Source organism: Astyanax mexicanus, chromosome 12 (assembly GCF_023375975.1).
Source record: "Astyanax mexicanus isolate ESR-SI-001 chromosome 12, AstMex3_surface, whole genome shotgun sequence".
Lineage (NCBI taxonomy): Eukaryota > Metazoa > Chordata > Actinopteri > Characiformes > Acestrorhamphidae > Astyanax > Astyanax mexicanus.
The window spans coordinates 3,947,001-3,967,905 of record NC_064419.1 but is presented as its reverse complement, the minus strand read 5'-3'; the positions used below and the strand labels follow the sequence as shown (position 1 = coordinate 3,967,905).

General features: G+C 37.4%; 1 protein-coding gene across 6 annotated transcripts in view; it reads left to right on the top strand.

Annotated features, from left to right (window-relative positions):
• grip2a (glutamate receptor interacting protein 2a) overlaps positions 1-20,905 on the top strand; it is a 56,825-nt gene that overhangs the window by 6,684 nt on the left and 29,236 nt on the right. For 5 of the 6 annotated variants that reach the window (XM_049486198.1, XM_049486196.1, XM_049486197.1 and 2 more), the window contains 2 exons: positions 9,893-9,973; positions 14,642-14,777. In XM_049486198.1, the coding sequence (XP_049342155.1) occupies positions 9,893-9,973; positions 14,642-14,777 (217 nt within the window). Of the gene's footprint in view, positions 1-3,222; positions 7,062-9,892; positions 9,974-14,641; positions 14,778-20,905 lie in introns of those variants that run through there. The other variant, XM_049486199.1, reaches the window with a different exon arrangement.

Genomic DNA, 20,905 nt, shown 5'->3' with positions numbered 1-20,905 from the left:
TACTCAATAAATCATAGTGGATACTGAGTAAATCATGGCGGATACTGAGTAAGTGATGGTGCATAGTGGGTAAATCATAGTGGATAATGCGTAAATCATAGTGGATACTGAGTAAATCATAGTGGATACTGAGTAAATCATAGTTAATACTGAGTAAATCATAATGGATAATGAGTAAATCATAGTGGATACTGATCAAATTGTAGTGGATACTGAGTAAATCATAGTGGATACGGAGTAAATCATAGTGGACACTGAGTAAATCATAGTTCATACTGAGTAAATCATAGTGGATATTGAGTAAATCATAGTGGATATTGAGTAAGTCATAGTGGATACAGAGTAAATCATAATGGATATTGAGTAAATCATAGACAATACTGAGTAAATCATAGTGGATACTTAGTAAATCATGGTGGATCCTGAGTAAATTGTAGTGGATACTGAGTAAATCATAGTGGATACTGAGTAAATTGTAGTGGATACTGAGTAAATCATAGTGGATACTGAGTAAATTGTAGTGGATACTGAGTAAATCATATTGGATACTGAGTAAATCATAGTTCATACTGACTAAATTATGGTGCATACTGAGTAAATCATAGTGGATATTGAGTAAATCATAGTGGATATTAAGTAAATTATGGTGCATACTGAGTAAGTCATATTGGATAATGAGTAAATCATAGTTGATACTGACTAGATTATGGTGCATACTGAGTAAATTGTAGTGGACACAGAGTAAATCTTAGTTGATATTTATAAAGTCATAAACAATACTGCGTAAATCATAGGGGATACTTATAAAATATGTGTATATGTATCTCTTTTGTTACTTTGTTCTTTTAAAACTGACTATTAGGAATTACTTTTACTTTTAGAACAGAAATCCCAGGCTGCGCTGCGTTGTGATTGGACGAGGCAGGTTGGAGTAGAGTGGAGGCTGCAGGCCTGTCCATATCAGCAGCGCTGTCAGATAAAAGCAGAAGTGAGAGAACAAGGGCCTGTCTCTTTCATCTCTTTAGCCCTGTTCTCAATGTCAGCGACAGGACAGCCAGTGCCATACGACGTGAACGTATCGGAGGTGACTGTGTGTGTATGTGTGCACGTGTGTGTGTGTGTGTGTGTTGGTTTTGGGATTTTATAAGGGAAGTGGGTGTGGGGAGTGTGCAATGTGCAAATGACAAATGGAGAGACAGGTGTGAGCAGTAGACAGACTATACACACATAGACACACACACACACAGACACACAGTTGCTGTCGAGTAAGAAGCCATTTGGCCTCAGTGTGAAAGATCTTTCTAGACAATGAAACGTGAGAGTGGTCACTGATAGGCCGCCCCAGAGCCGGGTGGTGCTTCTGTGATTCAGCTGTTAAAGTTTGTTTCCTCTTGTAATCGGGGTGTATTATTTTCTTGTTCTAACTTAAATTTAATATAATCTTGTGACTTAAAATTACCCCTTCTTAGAGGGGCTTAGAGTGGTCCAGGGAAATAAGACGCTGCCACTATGATTTGTGAGAACGCTGGTTCGAATCCTGGTCATGCAGCTTGCCATCAGCTGCCGGAGCCCTGAGAGAGAGAGCACAGTTGGCCTTGCTCTCTCTGGGTGGGTAGAGTAGATGGTGCTCTTTCTTTCCCTTCATCACTTCTAGGGTGATGTGGATCAGCATGAGGCTGCATCTGTGAGCTGATGTATCGGAACCGAGTCGCTGCTGTGCTTTCCTTCGAGCGTTAGCGCTGTAATGCTACTTGGCAGTGCTACAGCATCAGCAGCAGTTTAAAAAGAAAAGAGACGGTGGCTGAAACATCATTGAATCCTAGTGTGTTGGGGCATTACTATTGATAGGGGGAGTCCTAATGAGTGGGTTAATGAGAAAAATCACCCAAATACAGAACAAACATTTAACCCTTGTGTGGTGTTCGGGTCTGTGGGACTCATTTTCATTTTTCATCAAATGATACTAAAAAAAATATTTTTTCTAACTCAAACTCATTGGCATTGGCTCATTTTTTGTGAAAAAACATATATCAAAACACATTTTCGATAAACACACACTCTACACCCCCCCCCCCCCCCTCACACACATTTATATTACATACAGTATGTTTGGCCAAGGGCTAATAAACTTTGCTTCATTTGTAAATTTGAAAGTAAAATATTTTCTACTCATATCTTGAGTTTAATTCATTTTCTTTTACATTTTATTAAAAAACTAATAAAAAAAAAGAGTAGCACTTTTTGAAAGAAATGTAACATAAGAAAGGTAAAGGGCAAATATTAACCATGTAAGCTGTTTATATTGCTTGCAATTTAGGTGAAGCAAGCATGTTTAAAGCATTTTAATGTAAAATTGCTTAATTTTGCTGAATTAAATACAAATAACAAAGTAAACGAGTAACAAAAATATGAACACCACACAAGGGTTAATGTTATGAAGTGAAACATCATTATCACTCCCTATCAGACCACTATTCCACTAAGAAACGAAAAAATAAATAAATAACTGCATTCCAATTGAATTGCCTCTGAGTGCTCGACCCTGTAGCATGTCTTTATTAGCCTATATTGCAGCTCCCTGTGCTTCCACTCATTACACTGGCCAGTTAAAAGACATTAGCTGTGAGGCGCAGGGAGCGGGCATGGGGGGGTGGTGTGGCGTGGGGTGGGGTGGGGTGGGCTCTTTGCATGGGCAGCAGAGGAGCTAACAGACTGTTAAATGGAGGGAGATGGGCACGTGAGTGCCCTGGAGAGGGAGAGTGTGCTGAAGTGTGTGTGTGTGCAGAAGTGTGTGTGTGTTGGACTGAGGAAGAAGTGTTTGTGTGACTGTTTTTATGCCGGTGGGGGTTGAGTTGAAAGGGGGTGGGGCTGTTGTGTGTGTGTGTGTGTGTGTGTGTGTATATATGAATGTGTGTGTGTGTATATATATATGTGTGTGTGTGTGTGATATAAAACAGTAAACTATGTGACTACAACAAGCCCCTGGCAAGGAGCGACTCGCAGCACACTCTGTGCATGTATGTGTTTGTGTGTGTGTGTGCATGTGTGTGTGTGTGTGTGTGCCTGTGTGAGATGATTAATAGGACAGAGTATGAAGGGAAAGAAACAAGTGTGAAGAGAGGGAGGAGCAGAGGGAGAGAAGGTGTGCAGTGTGTGTAGCAGCGTTTTTATTTCAGCCTCATGCTGCAGTACACACACACTCTCTCTCTCTCTCTCTAAATCTCTCTCACACACACACACACACACACACACACACAGCTGGACCCTCTCTCACTGCTGTCCCGCTTTACTGCACACACACAGAGCGAGCGGAGTGGATTAATGACTGGAGCTGCTTCACTGCTGGGGCTGCTGGGGATACTGGGGATACTGGACTTTGACAGACTGCAGCTGGACGTCCAGTGCCGGACTGGTTGTTAGGAGTTGGAGGATTAAGGTGTTGCTGGTGTCTGATTGGGTCTCAGAGTTTGGAGATTACAGTGTGGGTAGACTGGAGAGTGGAGTAGCCAGTGGACACTAGAGTTTGGACATTGTGGTATGTGTACTAGCCTGTGTATTGTTGGGTGTTAGATCTTTAATCATTGGCCATTTGATAGTGGACACTAAAGATTCTACATTGGCAGTACTGATTTGGACACTAGAGTACTGTTATTGTGATATATGTAGCCAATATATCTTTGGACACTGTGAACTAGACAATCTCTTGTCTGATGGTAGATCTTGGATGTTATCAATAGATAGTGAGCCTTTGCATTTGGATCATAAGTACTAATTTGGTCACTAGATTTATGTTCCTGTGATATATGTATCCAATATATCTTTGGACACTAGAGTTTGGACATTGTGGTATGTGTACTAGCCTCTGTATTGTTGGATGTTAGATCTTTGATCATTGGCAATTTGATAGTGGACACTAAAGATTTTACATTGGCAGTACTGATTTGGACTGCCAAATCATTGCCACTGATTTGGTTACTGTGATATATGTTTCCAATATATCTTTGGACACTAGAATTTGGACATTGTGGCATGTGAACTAGCCACTCTCTTATCTGAGGGTAGAGATGGGATGTTATCAATAGATAGTGAACCTTGGCGTTTGGATCATAAGTACTAATTTGGACACTAGATTTAAGTTCCTGTGATATATGTATCCAATATATCTTTGGACACAAGAGTTTGGACATTGTGGTATGTGTACTAGCCTGTGTCTTGTCTGATGCCAGATCTTGGATGTTATCAATAGATAGTGAGCCTTGGCGTTTGGATCCTAAGTACTAATTTGGACACTAGATTTATGTTTCTGTGATATATGTAGCCAATATATCTTTGGATACTAGAGTTTGGACATTGTGGTATGTGTACTAGCCTGTGTCTTGGTGGATGTTAGATCTTGGACAGTAGCCAATTAATCATTGGCCATTTAATAGTAGTCACTAAAGGTCCAACATTGTCATGTAGATCATTAGTACTGGTTTGGACACTAGAGTACTGTTATTGTGATATATGTAGCCAATATATCTTAGGACACTAGAGTTTGGACACTGTGGTATGTGTACTAGCCTGTCTCTTGTTGGATGTTAAATCTTGGACATTGATCATTGGCCATTTGACATTGGCATTTAGATCATTAGTACTGATTTGGACACTAGAGTATTGTTATTGTAATATATGTAGCCAATATATCTTTGGAGACTAGAGTTTGAACATTGTGCTATGAGTACTAGCCAGTCTCTTGGTTGATGTTAAATCTTATCAATAGATGTTATCAATAGATAGTGGGCATTAAACATTGGGCATTGGCATTTAGATCATCAGTACTGAATTGGATACTAGAGTAATGTTATTGTGATAAAGGTAGCCAATATATCTTAAGACACTAATGTTTGTACATTGGCATATGTATCACTAGTAACAATGTGATATGTATATGTAGCCAGACATTAAAGACTAGACACTCCCAGCCATATTGATCAGTACACATTTGGACACTAGATTAGGATTATTTTGATATGTGAGTATACCTTTGGACACTCAATATATCTTTGGACACTGGAGATTAATGCGGATCATTGGTAACGATTTGGACACCAGAGAATAGGTTTGCCATGTGGATCGTTAGTGCCAATTGAGACCAGTCTATGTTTTTTGCAATTGGGAAGCCAATATATCTTGGGGCAAATAATACTGGGAATATTGATCATTAATAAATAGTTGATCTTTGGACATAATAAATTAGACACTGCTATATGTAATAACATTAGCTATGTGGAAACTAAAGATAAGAAATTGCCTCATGAATTATCAGTAATTTTTGAGACATAAGAGATTAGACATTGCTATATTGTTTGACATTAGCTACTGGACACTACTGATTGGACGTTGCCTCATGGTTTATCCATAACTCTTGAATACAAGAGATAAGACATTGCTGTTTGGATTATTAGTAGCTATTTGGATACTAGAGATTAAAAAGAGCCACATGGGATTACCAGTAACTATTGAGACAGAAGAGATTGGACCTTGATATATGGAATATCTGTACCAATTTACTAGATACTAGAGATTAGATATTGTCATATGGTTTGCCAGTAAGTACTGAAACACAAGTGACTACACATTGGCATATGGATAATTAGCACCTATTCATATACTAGAGATTAAATATCGCCATATGGATTACCATTACCAATTTTTTGGACACTAGAGATTAGACATTTTCTTATGGTTTATCCATTACTCTTGAAACACAAGAGATAAGATATTGCTGTTTGGATTATTAGTAGCTATTTTGATACTAGAGATTAGAAAGAGCCACAGGGATTATCAGTAACTATTGAGACAGAAGAGATTGGACCTTGATATATGGAATATCTGTACCAATTTACTAGATACTAGAGATTAGATATTGTCATATGGTTTGCCAGTATCTACTGAAACACAAGTGACTAGACATTGGCATATGGATAATTAGCACCTATTTATATACTAGAGATTTGATGGATTACCATTAACTTTTTGGACACTGGAGATTAGACATTTAATATCAGTAACTAGAAAAGAGATTGGACCTTGATATATGGAATATCTGTACCAATTTGGATACTAGAGATTAGATATTGTCATATGGTTTGCCAGTGACTACTGAGACACAAGTGATTGGACATTGCCATATGGATTGTTCGTACCTATTTGTACACTAGGTATAAAAAAGATTAGACATTGCCATTAGACATTGTGGATTATCAGTAATTATTTGGATACTAGAGATTAGAAATAGCCATATGAATTATTAGTAAATATTGAGACAGAAGAGATTAAACATTGATATAAGGACAATCAGGACTAGAGAGTATGTTGTGATGTAGATATTTTTGAATATTACATTTTGAGTTTGGACACTAGAGATTGTATATATTGGTTGATGAACATCCAACATCCTGGATATTGGAATTCATACTATGACTAATATATTTTATGGATGCCAGATTTATCTATAACCAGTATTTATAGATTTAAAAAAAATTGTGGCTCAGAGAATCAGCAGCCAGCAGGGTTCTGGATAATGGACATCTGTTATCTGTCTAAATGCTAGACTTGGTTGTGCCGTTTTGGAAGTGAGGGCAAGCTTGAGTGATATCAGCAGCTTGGGAAAACACACACACTCCGCTCACACACTCACACACGTGTGTGCATGTGTAGGGTCACACGCTGTCACTTATTCGCTCATCCACTCATCCACTCATTCACTCGCTCATTCTGCACACACACACACACACACACACACATATGCACTCTCTCATTCATGCACTGACTGCAGATTCTGTGCTCCAGTGCCAGGGCTGAACTGAATGGCTCTACAGGGTAGAGCCTGTGGATTCTATACGTTTGAATAAAGACACATGAGCTGTTTTTGGAGCGGGACCACTTTAACAGGACCAGCAGAAGAGCTGTGATTGGTTTAGTAAAGTTGGTTCTCGTTGTACGGCGTGTGAAGGAATGGATTTGTGACGTCGCAGCCATGCTGTGTGGTTTACGGAGAGAAGGACGCAACACCAGCGGTGAGTCACTCTCCATCACCTTTATCCATCTTCTTTATCTCTGTAAAAAAAAAAAGTGTGGAGACACTTCAGTTTCTGAATCAGTTTCTCTGATTTTGCTATTTATAGGTTTATGTTTGAGTAAAACGAACATTGTTGTTTTATTCTATAAACTACAGACAACATTTCTCCCAAATTCCAAATAAAAATATTGTCGTTTAGAGCATTTATTTGCAGAAAATGCGAGCTTTCAGACCTTAAATAATGCAAAAAGTTCAGAAATCAATATTTGGTGGAATAACCCTTGTGTTTTTTAAACACATTTTTTTCATGCTTCTTGGCATCATGTTCTCCTCCACCAGTCTTACACACTGCTTTTGGATAACTTTATGCTGCTTCCCTCCTGGTGTGAAAATTCAAGCAGCTTAGTTTGGTTTGATGGCTTGTGATCATCCATCTTTTGAATATATTCAAAATAAATTTTTTTGTAGCAAAAAAAAAGGGGAAAAGGGGAAGTTTATAGGCAGACAAAATGTATTATATTCAAAAGAATATCAGGAATATACACATTATTTGTAATTTAATATGTAATATGTATTCTGTAATCTCAGAAAGAATTTATTTAGTTGCTATCTTGCAAATAGTGATCCCCAGTCTTTGCTTTATTCTGTTAAAATTCTTTTTAGAGTCTTTTTTAAAGTCATGTAGTGAATAGACTTGCTGCTAACTTTTACTTCAGGACACTCTCTGTGGTCTTGTATACAGTGTAGTGGACCAATAGAGCTGTTTTCGAAGCATAAGCAGGACCTATAATATATTGGACTAACATGGTACTAATGTTATGGCTGACTGGTGTTTATATAGGAAACTGTGCTCATTGTGAATATTGGAAAGTGGAGTGACAGCCAGGTCTTGTGTGGGCTCTATAAATAAGAGAGCAGGGCTGAAAATAGGCCCTGAGCTTCCACCAGCATTGTTAGAACATCCGCCATTTAACCTACATCAGGAATGGTGTCATCACAAGCCGGGCTGCTGGAGTGCTCTGCTCTAAATTACTTTCAGACTTTTTTAATTGACTTAGGAAATGAGTCAGGTCGCCCACAATCATTTCACAAGTTTACTTTTTTTCACAAAGCATCAGCTCATATGTAGACTGTGTTTTCGTGTGTGTGTGAGAGAGAGAGAAAGAGAGAGTTGATGAACGATAATGAAAAAAAATTAAAATAAAAAAATGCTTCTCTGGTGAGCTTTTGTTTACATGCCTCCCCTGCTGTCTCTCTGTCGTCCTCGGCGTGACTTTAGTTTCACTCCGTTTTCTTTTTCCTTCCCATTCTTGAGCTCCCCATCTCCTTACAAGGGCAATTTTTCCCAGCTGTGTCCCAATTCACTAGCTAGGGCAGCGGTAGTGTATTGGAACGTGACCCTGACGACACAGGTTCGATCCCGTTCGATTTTCTTTCTTCTTGGCCATACCTAGTTTGAGATCAACTGTTCTGCAATTGGGTTCAACAACCCTCTGGGCTGGAGAGCTACTAGTCTGTAGCACTCACTCCATCCTATTACACTTAATTTTACAAAACAGTTTATTTATTTATTTTTGTTTGTTTGTTTTTTTGTGGCCTGTCACATAATGGCTTGGAAATATCTGCCTCGTGGCCAAACTGTTTTATTATTAATTGCCGACCCCTGCTTTATACCCTGAGAGAAAGCTTACAGGTGCCACAAAATGTGTTTATTTAAATGAATGCAATATATTAATGTATTTAATGCAATATATTTAAGCTAACTGTGGAAAAAAAAGAAGAGAAATCAGATGTGGCCTGGCTAGCCTTTTTACCACCCTGTTATTTTGCCTTGTTTTATTCTGGGCCAAATACAAATTAAGCTGTGCTTTTATTGGCCAATTTAGTGCACTATGATAAATCACGGTAGCCATGTTTCAGAGCATAGTATAACCTAGTCTAGCAGATAAGATAATTATAACACTTCAGTGGCAGGATGCAAAAGCGAGTTGGTTTTATTGTCCATAAAAAAGACACAAAAACAAAAGACTATAAAACAAAAGAATAAAAATATCTAATAAATAAGCAAAAATAAATGAACCAATTAAAGAAACAAACCAGAAACTTACACTAACACGGCAGGACTCTGGATTTAACTAAAAACAACTATCAAACTTCAAAGCAGAGTTAAACAAAGGCTATGTTCACATTACCAGGCTAAAGTGACTCAAATCCGATTTTTTTGTCTCAATGTGGATCAGATCAGATTTTTTCATTGCTGTGTAAAAGTTCAAAATCAGATTTTTTCCCAAATTAGATATGTGTCATTTTTATATTTGGTCCTAAATCGAATACATATCATACGTATGGCATGACAGAAATGGCCAAGACCTATGAATGAGTTTGATTTTTAGAAAAAGGGGAAATAAGAGGAAAAGATGAGGTTGTTTGAAATTTCTTTATTCGACTATACCAAGGTAAACATAGTTTTTCGCTCTAGGGCACCTTTAACGTTTAGGTTAAGTTTAGAAATCTGAAATATTTGATTAGCTTCTGATGTAAATGTTTCTCTTTTGATTTCTGCATTTATTCTGATTCCATTCTGAATCTGAATGAAACAGAAACTGTGATTTTGCTCTCTGTGCACAGAGGACATGAATGGGAGGCTCCTCTTTGTTCTGTTATGTTGATGGACAAGCAGTCAGAAAATCATCATATGTCTTTCTGTGTGTGTGTGTGTGTGTGTGTGTGTATGTGTGCGTGTTTGGGGAGAGTTCCCATCATTGTTGTCTGCTGAATGTCATGGATCTGTGATCAAGGTTGCCAGATGTTGTTGCTTTATTGTTGCAGATGACGGGCCGTATTCTAAAGGCAGTAAAGAGTCTGCGGTGAGTGACAGCAGTGTGGGCTCAAAGAGACGCAGCATCGCAGGTACGACACACAGCTACCGGCAGCCTGTAAAGCATTCTACACACATTCTTAAAGTACTAGATTTTATTCTTCTGTGAAGAAATGACTTAAACTGAGGTGAAAACAGCTTTACAAGAACAAAATATCCAATAATATATAAGGATAGAACTGCAGGTACATACCTCCAGCATCTATCAGTGTAAAAAAACGAATTGTTATACTCTATTTATAAAGGTTTTTAAAAAAGGTCATTAAAAGGTGTGTTGGAATAAGGGTCTCCTGTTTGACTACAGATCTACACATGTGCCATATTCCTTCCATTTCCATTTAAGTTATAGTAAATATATATATATATATATATATATATATATATATATATATATATATATATATATATATATATATATATAATTTAGCTAAATTTAGCTAAAGTTGCTCTTATCCAGAGCAACTTTTATTTAAAAATAAGATAATAAACATCAGAAGTCATTGGTCATTCGTGTGAAATTAAACATATACATTAAGTAAATCAGTATGAATCACAAACCCATTAACTGCATTATGCTGCCCAATGATAATGACTCTTTTTTACCTAATAATAATACAATATTTTATTTATTTTATAATATTATAATAATATTTAGAACACAAGTATTATTATTAATATTATTATTATTATTATTATTATTATTATTATTATTATTATTATTATTATTATTATTATATGTAAAAGAATTTCTGTCTTGAGTTATTCTTAATCTAAAATCAGCTAATATGACTGAGTGGTCCTCAGTATTATGTCACTTGAGACATTGGTGCAACATATGGTACATTTGGACCAAATTTAGCCTAAAATAGAATTCAAACCCAAGGCTACATATGCGTCACATGATGACCACAGTTTAAATATCATCACAGAACTGCAGTTTGGCCAACAGTACAGTTCCTGTTACTGTAACTGACCCATTTTAATGCTGCTTTCTGCAGCTGACCTCTGCCTGTGTGTTTAGCACAGGAAGCTGGAAGCTGACAGACCCAGGCAACACACACATACATATACACACGTGTGTATATACAGTGACAGTGTTGTGTACTGAGGGGAACAGGCAGCTTGTCTGTGTGAGTGCTGAAGCTGCAGCTTTTTTCCGGTGGACTCTAAACATTCCTGATTCCTCCCTCACTGACCCATCCATCCCTGTACAGAGTCTTTACAATAGAACAGGACTCTGTGAAGAAGATACACAGGAACCTATTGGCACCATGCTTAATACCATGCTTAATGCTATAACCCTTATAAAGCCCCCAGTATTGAGGAACTGTGAAGAAGAGGAACTGTGTTGTCTGGCATGGTGGTGCTCCATTTAATATACTTTTAGGATAAGTTATTTAGAGATTGAGCTAGGAACTAGAGAAGTCAGGGATAAGTCGGGAGTTGATGTGAGTTGGGGAGTTGAGATGAGATGGGGATTTGGGGTTGAGTTGGAGACTGGGGTTGAGCTGGGAAGTTGGTGAATTGAAGGTTGTTGGGGATGAATGGGGGAGTTGAGGAGCAGGAGGTGACATGGGAAGTTGAGAGTTGGGGATGAGTTGGGGAGTAGGGGATGAGATGGGGAGTTGGGGATGATTTGGGGAGTTGAGAATGAGTTAAAGAGTTGGGGATGAGATAGGGAGTTGGGGATGAGATGGAGAAATTTTGGATGAGTTTGAGAGATTGGGATGGGATTGGCAGTTAGGAATGAGATGGAGCGTTGGGGATGAGATGGGGGTTGGGAATGAGTTAGAGAGTTGGGTATGAATTGCAGAGTTAGAGATAAGTTGTGGAGTTGGGTATGAGTTGGAGAGTTGGGTATGATATGGAGATTTGGGGATAAGTTGGAGAGTTGGAGATGATTTGGGGAGTTGAGGATGAGCTGGAGAGTTGGGGATGAGTTGGGGAGTTGGGTATGAGTTGGAGATTTGGGGATAAGTTGGAGAGTTAGAGATGAGTTAGAGAGTTAGAGATGAGTTAGAGTGTTGGGTATGAGTAAGAGAGTTGGGGAAGAGATGGGGAGCTGAGGATGAGGTAGTGGGTTGGGGATGAGGTGGTGAGTTAAGGATGAGATGGGGAGCTGGGACTAATTTGGTGAGTTGGGCGGGGATGGGGATGAGTGCAAATCTTTAAATATGTTTATTTAAATTTATAATAACTTTTTAGATTATATTGGCACAGATAAAAACAAATAACTCTTATAATAGTGAGCTTATTTCATGAGCTCACCATTTTCAATAAAAATGCTACATAGTCTTTTTAAACTAATGCAATAGGAGAACTATTTTTTGATCCACAAACAGTTATGTGTGTAAAAGATATGTAAATGTGGAGAACCTTTTATTTGCTTATATATATAAAACTCACTGTTAATTACGCATCACTGGTGAAAACAAAAAATGATGAAAATGGCATTTGCTTCATTTTAAACTCAGAACTCTTGATTTATCCTTCAGTGTGATGATCATTTAGTCTGTACAGAGTAAAACAGTAGTAATAACTCGTGGCAGCGTGCTCACATGCATTTCAGTGATATTTGCTAAGAACTGCGTTGATGTAACACTCTGCATTCATATGCAATCATTTCACAGATTTGAATCATGTAAATTCCAGCACCAGCGTCTCAGAGCAGAATCCCTGCTGATTCTATGCAAGTCAAATGCTTCCGAGCTGTATTTTTATTACTGTTTTTTATAGCAGTTTGACTGCAAAACCAAACCAAAAACCCTTGCCCCCTGTTTTTGTCTGTTCTCTACACTAGGAGTGGGTTAAAAAAAATGATTGTTCTATTTAAATCGATTTAATCTAAATGATCCCTTATTATTTCATATAAACCCAAAAAAGATATTTAAAATTAGCCTAGTTTTCCTGTGCATTAGCATAATCATTTTGAAAGCCAGCTGTAGACAGCAGTTTCAGTGCAGCAGATCCAAACCATGGTGTAGATTTAAAAAAGCTAAAATTAGTTTGATTTTTTAAGTTTTATTTTTATCTGACTCAATGTTCCTACAGACAGCTAGAGTAGTTAAACAAGATGTCTCATTCATAGTAAATTTATATCTCACGTTTAGCGTTTAACGAACTGTGCTATAGACGAGAATGATGTGTCCTCTTTGTTAGGCAGACACATCACATCATAGTATGCAAATCAGTCAATTAATAATGCCTTCCTCTAAACCCATACATTACCTAGTGCTCCTTTAAAACTACCCATCCCATATTTTAGCCTTTTTTTCAAATTTGAGCTGAGGGTGGAGTCAGCTAAAATCAGGGGGTTTAGTGCCTCTTTAAGCACATGGCCCTGCTTTGTTGTCTTGTCCCCTCATTATCTGTCCCCGTTGTTCCCAGTCTTCCAGTGTATATATATATATATATATATATATATATATATATATATATATATATATACCCGTCTTGCATTTGCATCCCGACTCTGGTTGTGTGGGTTGTGCATGGGCAGCTTTAATCCTACCTGCCTATGGAGTTTAATCAAATCAAATTAAATGTGTTTAATCATCTAGAAAATAAACAAAATGCTAAAAGCTGCTTCTGCTCATCGCAGAACATCTGTTTTAGAGATGCTCTTTAGTTAAGAGCCCTAAAGGATCAGGGTCCAGACTGACATTTGACTACTAGTGTGTGCACTTGTTTACAGACATAATGAACATATTCATTCTGAAATTAGATTACATATTTCATATCTTTGATTTCTGACAAAATCTTGGATCTCCAAAATGAAAATGTATGGCATGTAACAGTTTATTAACACAGATTTGAAAAAAACACAAGAAGGTACAATACACAATAAATAGAATAAGAATATAGTTAAAAGTACTAAAGGAAAAAAGAGCACTAAAGAGCAAAAGAAGCCAATAGATAAATGAAATGAAATAAAATAAAATAAAATAAAATATTGTGTAAAGAAAGATGCAGATGATGTTTACATATAGAAGAACATCTGTACAGCTGTGAAAATAGGCAAAGTGAGCGAAGTGTAAATGCACTCACTACAATTCCTTGAGTGAGGTTGGAGACTCAGAGGTGCCCACTGTGGTTAAGGAGTGCTACAGTTCTGGGGAAGAAGCTGTTAGCGCGTCGTGTTGTGCTGGATTGGATGGTCTGAAGCTTCTACCAGAGGGGAGAGTCTGGAAGAGGTAATGTTCAGGATGTGAGGAGTCAGTTGTGAAAAAATGAACTTTGCTGTGCTTTCTTGATAGTGGAGACGATGTTCCTCTAACGTTAGTGTTGATTCAGAGGTCTTGTGAAAGTGGTGCTAATGTTACGGCAGATTAGCAAATTGGTGAGTGGGAGCCAGTTTGAGCCAGCGCACTCTGTTAGCTGATGGCATTGAATTACCAGTTAGTGTTCTCCTCCAAGCGTGTTCAGCTCCAACAGCATTGCATCAGTGATGCCGTTGCTCACATCATGTGACTCGGAAAAAGCACATGCCAGCATTTACCCTCCTGGCACTGGCACCAGCATCGGCATCAGCACAGTCACTAGTCCTCAATAGTGGCTGGGAATTGGAAAATACTAAATTGAGAAAAAATGTATGAAAAAGAAACTGAATTGGCTGAATTTGTATGTGAACCATCCCCTATATGGATAATCTATAATTTTAATATATATTTGTGTGTGTGTGTGTGTGTGTGTGTGTGCAGATGAGCACCGTGGGCTCACTACTGTGGAGCTGATAAAGAGAGAGGGATGCAGTCTCGGCCTCACCATCTCCGGAGGCTCCGACAAAGACGGCAAGCCCAGAGTATCAAACTTAAGACCAGGAGGGCTGGCAGCCAGGTGAGTGACCGATACACACACACACACACATACACATACATATACACACACACATTGCAGTGAGTACACTTGAAGAACTTGAGAGAGTATAATCTCAAAGCATATGTGTGTGGCTTTAGGCTTTAGCGTGTGTGTGTGTGTGTGTGTGTGTTTCTAACCTTAGGATCAGTGCTGCTGCATCACATCAACCCCTGAGAGTGTGATGTGGCTTGACTACATAAGCTGAAGTACACACACAAACACAACACAAACACACACACAACACAAACACACACACACACACACACATAGGATTCATTTGGACATTGAAAAGAATTAAAACCGAGTAGTGAAGCTTTGGGCAGCAGGAAGACATTAGAGGAGTAGTGAGGGTGTGTGTGTGTGTATGTGTGTTTGTGTGTGTGAGCGTGTTGCATGTGAGTGTCTCAATTCTCTGCTCTGATTCTAGAAAATAAAAGTATAAGACTAGGCGCCCTATTTTAGCGATTTATAGGCGAGATGTCAACCATGCACCGTACAGCTTGATTCAGGGCATATCAGTGTGTCTTTGCCATCGTAACTTTGGGAAAAGTACAACTTACGTAGATTGAAATGCGCGAAGGCATGTACTAATTATTTTAATTAATTATGATTGTGTTTTGGGAGGGACGTGCAATTAACCAATCAGCGTGTAAAGCCAATCTCTTTAAGAGGCAGGTGAGCTCTGTTTGCTAGGTGGATTGCTATTTTAATGGCGCAGCGTTTCTGAGTTTCTTAGCAGAGGAAACTGACGTGCTTGTTCAGGCTGTGAATGTGATTTAAGTACACATTTTCTTTTTTGAACTGTGTTTAAGTAACAAAAAAATAAAAACTATTAATGCAAAATATAAATAAAGAACAAGGAAACTTAATAAGTAAATAAACTGGTGCATTAAACAGACAGAAGCGGGAAAATGGCAAACTTTACAACAAAGGCACCCTTGTAAAAGGAAAGTACATTTAAGTATACTAACATGGAAAAGTACATACTTTCAACATAAAAATTAATACGCACTTAAATAAATACTAAATGCATTATTTTAAAACAAAATAAGTATATTTCAATTGTAATTTAGCTTTATTTAATTAGGTTGTGCTTTTAAATGCTTTTTCATATAACTTCTGCAGACTTAAGTAGATTTAAATTTGTGTTTTTTAAACATAATTTTAATACACTTGTAAATTGTAAATTTGTAAATGTACTACTTTGTTGATATTGATGCACATATTGTGTACACCTTAATACTACTGGACTAAGTGCACTTTAAGCAGTATTTAATGCCAAGACATATATATATATATATATTTTTAACACAACATTCCATTTAAAGCATATTGTTTAAAAATTCATAAAAAGTATATTTATCATTAATGTGTATTTTAAAGTATATTAAATTGAAAATGTATTTTTAGTTTTCAACTACTGCTAAAAACTGCAAATACTGCTAAAAACAGCTAAAACTGTCAAATTCTGCTAAAAACAGCTAAAACTGTCAAATTCTGCTAAAAACAGCTAAAACAGCTAAAACTGCCAAATTCTACTAAAAACTGCTGAATACTGCTAGAAACAGCTAAAACTGCCAAATCCTGCTAAAAACAGCTAAAAACAGCTAAAACTGCCAAATTCTGCTAAAAACAGCTAAAACTGCCAAATTCTACTAAAAACTGCTGAATACTGCTAGAAACAGCTAAAACTGCCAAATTCTGCTAAAAACAGCTAAAACTGCCAAATTCTGCTAAAAACTGCTGAATACTGCTAGAAACAGCTAAAACTGCCAAATTCTGCTAAAAACAGCTAAAAACAGCTAAAACTGCCAAATTCTGCTAAAAACTGCTGAATACTGCTAAAAACAGCTAAAACTGTCAAATTCTGCTAAAAACAGCTGAAACTGTCAAATTCTGCTAAAAACAGCTAAAAACAGCTAAAACTGCCAAATTCTGCTAAAAACAGCTAAAAACAGCTAAAACTGCCAAATTCTGCTAAAAACTGCTGAATACTGCTAAAAACAGCTAAAACTGCCAAATTCTGCTAAAAACAGCTAAAACTGTCAAATTCTGCTAAAAACAGCTAAAAACAGCTAAAACTGCCAAATTCTGCTAAAAACTGCTAAATACTGTTAAAAACGGCCAAATACTGCTAAACACTGCTAAAACTGAATTAACACGTTAAATTTTCCATGTAAATAGCAGGCAATAACACGTTAAAGATAACAGCACTAGTAATAACTAATCCAACAGGTGTAAATGTCTTTGTGTGTGTGGTTATGTGTGTGTGTGTGTGTGTGTGTGTGTATCCAGCTGTCAGTAATCAATCTTGCTTACTCTAACTCATGGTGCCGGTGTTTGTGGGAAAAGAAGGATCTTCAGCACACTTCACATTTAATGTGGTTCAGGTTTAAAAAGCTGTCAGTGCAGCTCTGGTTACAGAGGCTGACACACCGCATGCTCTGCAGAGACTGAAGTGCACTGCTGGCTTATTTCTGCATTATTTCCTGTTGAAAGGAAGGGATACAGGTTTTTTTTTTTGTGTTTGCGTTTCCATTTTGGAAAGGACATTTTTTTGGACTCTTTCATAAAGATCATGTTTGTGTAAGCAGTGCTGCATATTAAGTCTTATATAATGTAATAAGTAGTGAAAAGAAGTCATTTTTAGCCAAGTTTTTGACAATATAGAAGAGTATTTCCCAGCACCTTAGCCCACTGTAAAATTTTCCACTGCCCCCTGAAATTCCTTTATTTTATTTTATTTTATTTTATTTTATTTGCAATTTTAAACCAAATACAGCGCAAGCATCAACTTTGTCAAAGTTTTCCTGTGCATGTGAATAGAGCTTAGATCAGGCCCAAAAAAAAAGCCCGACCTGACCTGTGCCTGTTCTGTCCGAGCCCGACCCATAAACTGTCATTATGAGCCCGAGCCTGATTTAAACCCAACATTTCTTTAATAGATAGAGCAGTGTTTTTTAACCTATGGGCAATGTGCAGATTTTTTTTTATTTTGTTCACACAAAAAAGTGGTGGAGCTTTTTACTATTCTAACTTGTGCAACATCACAAAGGTCAGAGCTTTATTTGTTACTTTGCTATATTGCGATTATTACGGAATAGCTTTATATAGCTATATAGACCTATATAGAATTCGCTTTGGGCTGGGGAAGACAATCTAGACTCTCTATATGTGAAGCCTAGTGCTATAGGTACTCACTGCTGTATTTTCTATATTTGGATTTATGCTGCTTTTCTCCGTTCTCTGGATCAGACGTACAGTGGCTGCTTCACTTGCAGATTCTGGGTCTTTTGTTGTCAAAGACCCTGTTTTTAACCATTTATCCGTCATGTGTAAAACGCATAACCTTAAAACCTTATGATACATCCACCCCCATGCTTCACAGTTGGCAAGGTGTTTGTATTACGCAGTGCCTGTGTACCTGTGCGGAAATTCTTAGTTAGGTTAGAGAATAACTGCTAAAAACGACCAAATACTGGTAAAACTGATAAAAACTGCTAAATACCGCTAAGAGTTGCCACTTATACAGTCGGAGACAGATTGTCTTTTGTGAACTATGTTCCGGTACCAGTTCAATTACAAAAAAGTCAAAACCATCAATAAAAAATATTTAAAAAATGGAGAAAGAAACTCCTTAAAGAGATAAACTGGTGATTAATACAAAAGCAGCAATGGTGTTTGTGAGAGAGTGACAGAGAGAGAAAAGAATGTGGAAAGCATCCATATTTAATCTATATTTCAATATAAATAAAAAGTAGAAATAGAAAAAATGCAGCTCTAGGTCCACATGTTAAAAACCCACTAATTTAGAGTAATCAGTTTAGCTGATCTTGATAGATTGTTGGACTGTGTGAGAGGAATCCCCAGAATCCCAGGAGAAAACTCATGGGAACACTGGGAAAACCTCAACCCAGGTAGGGACTTGAACCCAAGACCCCGCCCAGCATTGAAAGGTGAATGTATTAATCACCAAAGCTGTAAAATCCACGGTCTTCACTGTGGTACCTGGGGAGCAAAGTTAAGGGCCTTGTTCAAGGGCCTAAAAATGGCGTCTTAGTAAACCTAGGTCTTGAACCCACAACCCTGTTATTTAATGTGTGGCTACATATATTTTTTTATTTAAACCGAAGAATTGACTTCATATCCTTATTATCGACAACAAACCTGTCAAATCTATCCACTGAGCCAATACTGCTCTACTTGTTTGATATGTGTTTGATTTCATATTCATATTTATTATTGGCAGCTATATGAGACCTTGATTTGCCTGTCTTACCAGCATAAGAGCAGTTTAGTTCCCTTTAAGAGTTTAAGAGTCTTGACTTTATCATCTTAATTGACCTCCACAGTTCCCCTGAACTGCCATTTAAATAGACCCTATATCAGTCCACATCATACCCTTTCATTGTCTAAAAGCCTAAACTGTCTTTTGCATTTTTTTTAAATGTTTTTAAGAGGGTAATAGACGCCCGTTTTAGGGAAGGTGTTTGTGCTCGCGTTGGAAACGTTTAGCCCCTGTTGTTCTTTTTGCTAAGTTACGTCTTTATGCAGAGTGAGTGTGTGTTTAAGTGTGTTATCACGGTGCTAACAGGCAAACGCTCAGCGCTGGGTGACAGCCGCTAGAGACCATGGCTTAAATTAGCATCCACGCGAGAGCATATCATGAGTCATCTTTGGTCACATCACACACACACACACACTCGCACACACACACACACACTCATCACATTGCTGTGCAGACGCACCTTAAAGGTCTTTTTCAAATATGCGGTTTACTGATGCGGCGGTTGATTTGCCATTCCCTTGCAAGTCACATCATCACCAGCTTCCTCGTGCCTTCTGCTGATGGATGGAAACACTTTTTTAAGTCTTTCAGTGCTTGTAGTTGGTTTTTTCTTTTCATTTTCTTTACGAAAGTCTTTGAGTTTTCTTGCTGCACAGCTTTTTTTAGGTCTATCCACACATTTTCTACATGTTTAGAACAGTAAAGCCACTCCAAAAGCTTCAGTTTTTATCTCATCTGGTAGATTTTGTATCATTCACTGTTGTAAAACATTGTGCATTTCTGGCAAACCACTGACTGCAATACAACATAAAACCTTAAAACATGATACATCCACCCCCATGCTTCACAGTTGGCAAGGTGTTCATATTATGCAATGCAGTGTAATGTAATTCTTAGTTATGTTTCATTTAGAGATCAATTTGCTAGTATTACCCATGCCCTTCTTTTCATTTTCTTTATAAAAGTCTTTGAGTTTTCTTGCTGCACAGCTTTTTTTAGGTCTATCCACACATTTTCAACTTGGTTTAGTTTGGGAAAGACACTCCAAAAGCCTCAGTTTGTATCTCATCTGATAGATTTTGTATCATTCGCTGTTGTAAAACTTGTAAAAGGCTGTGTGTTGGCAAGAACTGGTCGATACAATATATAACATGATACAGGAGTTACAGGAGGTATTCAATATATCGCAATATATATATACATGTTACAATACTGTAAGCGTGACAATGTTTAAAACACACCATGTACTCATGCATTTCTGGCAAACCACTGACTGCAACACAACTTAAAACCTTAAAACATGATACATCCACCCCCATGCTTCACAGTTGGCAAGGTGTTCTTATTATGCAATGCAGTGTAATTCAGAGATATTATACAGAGAAATTAACCCTTGTGTGGTGTTCGGGTCTGTGGGACCCGTTTTCATTTTTCATCAAATGATACTAAAAAAAACATTTTTTCTAACTCAAACTCATTGGCATTGGCTCATTTTTTGTGAAAAACCATATATCAAAACACATTTTCGATAAACACACACTGTACACCCCCCCCCCCCCCCCACACATTTATATTACATACAGTATGTTTGGCCAAGGGCTAATAAACATTGCTTCATTTGTAAACTTGAAACTAAACAAATTTTCTACTCATATCTTCAGTTTAATTCATTTTTTTTTACATTTTATTAAAAAACTAATAAAAAAAGAGTAGCACTTTTTAAAAGAAATGTAACATAAGAAAGGTAAAGGGCAAATATTAACCATGTAAGCTGTTTATATTGCTTGCAATTTAGGTGAAGCAAGCATGTGTAAAGCAT